At 44.1% G+C, this 3,117-nt stretch overlaps 1 protein-coding gene across 1 annotated transcript; it reads left to right on the top strand.

Moving 5' to 3' along the window:
- Positions 1 to 1,793: 1,793 nt before the first annotated feature.
- Positions 1,794 to 2,830, top strand: LOC133927958 (uncharacterized). Its single transcript, XM_062374272.1, has 3 exons — positions 1,794 to 2,053; positions 2,136 to 2,253; positions 2,297 to 2,830. The coding sequence occupies exons 1-3, from the start codon at positions 1,794 to 1,796 to the stop codon at positions 2,828 to 2,830; spliced, it is 912 nt and encodes a 303-aa protein (XP_062230256.1).
- The last annotated feature ends 287 nt before the right edge of the window (positions 2,831 to 3,117 follow it).

Raw genomic sequence — 3,117 nt, 5'->3', positions numbered from 1 at the left:
TTCGAATGACTCCACAAATTATCTCACAAAATCGAGCTTCTCGCGCAATTTGTACTCACAAACGTTTATCACGTGAAGATGGTGACGCTATAAAATGATTAGTACCAGGTGTGACCATTTGGCTACCACGGAAGATGTCAAACGGCATGTGGCATCAATTCCACTTTTGCACGAGATTTGGTAGTACTACTACTAATTTCAGGGCAACCAAAATTGCAATTTCGGATCGGCTAGCACTGTGGCCCCTGGGCTTTCGCCAACGTCAGGCAGGCACTGACACGGACCAAAAGTAGAGCCCCTTTTCGGTCGGTAAATCTCTGGTCAGATATCCCAAGATCTGGCGGCTGTTGTTGGCTTTTAACTTTTCACATGCTGATGTTTGCTCAGTACAGCATTTCCATCAAGCTTGAGCTTCATACCATCTCCAATTATTTTTTGTTAGGGAGAATTATTTCACGAAGGAATTTTCGTTTCATTCAGTGTTTTAATAGTTTTTTTTACGGTTATCGTCACGAAGGGATTTTTTTCCCTTCAGCACTCCAATAGTTTCCCTTCCCAGTTTTCATCACGAAAGAATTTCAAAGATCATTATCTTTAGGATGGAATTATCTCTCATTTTCTTTCATAAATTTCTTCAAAGAAAAATGATTAGAGATGAGAGAAAATAAATAGAATAAAAACGAAGAAGAAAATTGAAAAGGAAAAAAATAAAAAAAATATATAGTTAGAGATGATTTTAGATGATAAGAGTGATAACTAGATGATAGGAATAAATGAACATGATGCTGACATTATTTCCAGCACGCCTCCTAATGATTATAGGTCTAAAACCAAATAAGATTGATGTCGAAGAACAATTGAGGGTTAGAGAAGGAGTTGATTGGGGGTTCTTTGTCTCGAGGGTTAAAAGAGCTCCTCGAGAGTAAGATCGGTCTGACGGATGAGACAGACACGACACGAAGATGAACGGTCTGAGAGCTCCAAATGTTAGTACAATGATAGGCTGTGGACGCAGATCTGAGGACAGGAGGCCAAGCAAAAGGAGGAGCGGAGCACGAGGTTCGCTTTGTCAGACTTCGTTTGTCCGCCAGAGGTTGAAGGAAAAGTCCAGCCTTCATATCTACGCCGGACCGTCACGATTCGTAATACAATAAAAAAACAGACGCCTGTAAAATGTCAACACCCTATTGCCGGCTACAATTCACTACCTGCTCCATAGTAGTTGTACTTGCGCCTTCTGTCTTTTTTTTTTCACCTTTCTATCATCTTCAATAAAAATCGTAAAATTTCAACATCTAAAATACTATTACAACATCTCATATCACTATTGCAGCAGTCCTCATTCTCTCCATCTCTAACAGAAACTCTATATATCATCATCTATCTTCTCTTTCCTATATTAAAAGATTTTGTACCCAACCGCCATAATCACCATCGTAGCATCCCATTTCACCGGTTCCCGTTAGAAATGGCAATGGTTGGTACGGTTAAAATTAGTGGTATAAAATAATTGAATTTACTTTAAAAAAAATAAAAAATTGTTCAGCTTATTTTTTGTCGGTGGTAACTATTTCGGCCATGCAAATAAGCAGTGAAAAAAGATTGTTTGCAACATATTAAACAGTTGTGACTTGCACGACAATTTAGCTTGTAGAGGAAGGAAGAAGCAATCTTGCTGCCGAAGCCTCTCAAGTAGTGGCTTGTAGGGGAAGGAAATGCTGTGGATTCCTTCAAAAGGCTCGGCCACTCACTATATATAAGAGGATGAGGAACTCTTATTTGCAAGCTACGAAATGGATCCTCGTTCAGCTTGGAAGCAGTACATGAGAGACTTGTGTTTCTCCAATGATTTTTCCGATGAGGAAGACGATTTGGTCTTAGCGACTCTTAGCGCTTGGCATGCGGACGGGGAAGCTTCACGCCAAGGGCTGTGGGGCGGTTCTGTCCCTAGGCATCGCCGCATCCACCGGAATCGGCTGGAGGGCCACAATAGGTTGTACAACGACTACTTTGCCGACCCCTCGATGTACCCCGACTATATTTTTCGTTGCAGGTAACATTGTAAATAGAGGTTTCCATTTGTAAGTGTTATGTACAGAAGGTGTGTGAGGTAGTAATGGTCGGTGGTCGTGCAGGTTCAGGATGAAACATGACCTTTACTGCAAGATTGTGAAGGAGGTTGAGGAGCATGACCCGTGGTTCCAGCAAAGGAGGAACGCTGCAGGGGAGCTGGGGCTGTCATCCTTGCAAAAAGTTACTGCGGCATTCCGTATACTAGCATATAATGCTCCTGCAGATTCTCTTGATGAGCATGAGGCAGTTCATGTGTGCTGTCGTCGAGGTATTCGATGATGAGTACCTCCGTGCTCCGAACGAGGACACTGCTCGCTTGTTGTATATGAACCAGCAAAGAGGGTTCCCCGGGATGCTTGGAAGCATTGACTGCATGCATTGGAGGTGGAAGAACTGTCTGACGGCGTGGTCGGGTCCTTTCACGAGCCATGTCAATGCATTGACTATCATTCTAGAGGCTGTGGCGTCGCAGGACCTGTGGATTTGGCATGCCTTCTTTGGAATGTCAGGTTCATTGAACGACATCAACGTGCTGCACCGTTCACATCTCCTCGACAACCTTGCCCCTGGTGAGGCACAATACTCCATTAATGGACACCATTACACCATGGGGTACTATCTTGCAGACAACATCTATCCGGAGTGGGCTACGTTTGTCAAGTCCATACAAGCTCATGTTGGTAGGAAGCGGCATCACTTCATGGTCCAACAAGTGGCTACACGAAAGGATGTCGAACGGGCATTCAGAGTCTTGTAGTCCCGATTTTCCATAGTCTGGGGAGCTGCGAGGTTCTGGGATCAGGAGATCCTGAACGACATAATGACCGCCTGCATTGTCATGCACAACATGATAATCGAAGATGAGAGACCGGAAGGGGAAGTCGAATACGTGTACGAGGGTTCGGGTGAGGAAGTGGTGCCGTCGCACGACGCAACCCCCCCACTCGAAGCATTTATGCAAAGGTATGGTGAAATTAGAAGCAGACCAGGTCATCATCAACTCTAGGACGATATTGTTGAGCATCTTTGGCAGCTCCACGGAGG

This window comes from Phragmites australis, chromosome 9 (assembly GCF_958298935.1).
Source record: "Phragmites australis chromosome 9, lpPhrAust1.1, whole genome shotgun sequence".
Classification (NCBI taxonomy): Eukaryota; Viridiplantae; Streptophyta; class Magnoliopsida; order Poales; family Poaceae; genus Phragmites; species Phragmites australis.
Note: the sequence above shows the minus strand (reverse complement) of the source record. Positions and strands in the feature narration are given on the sequence as shown.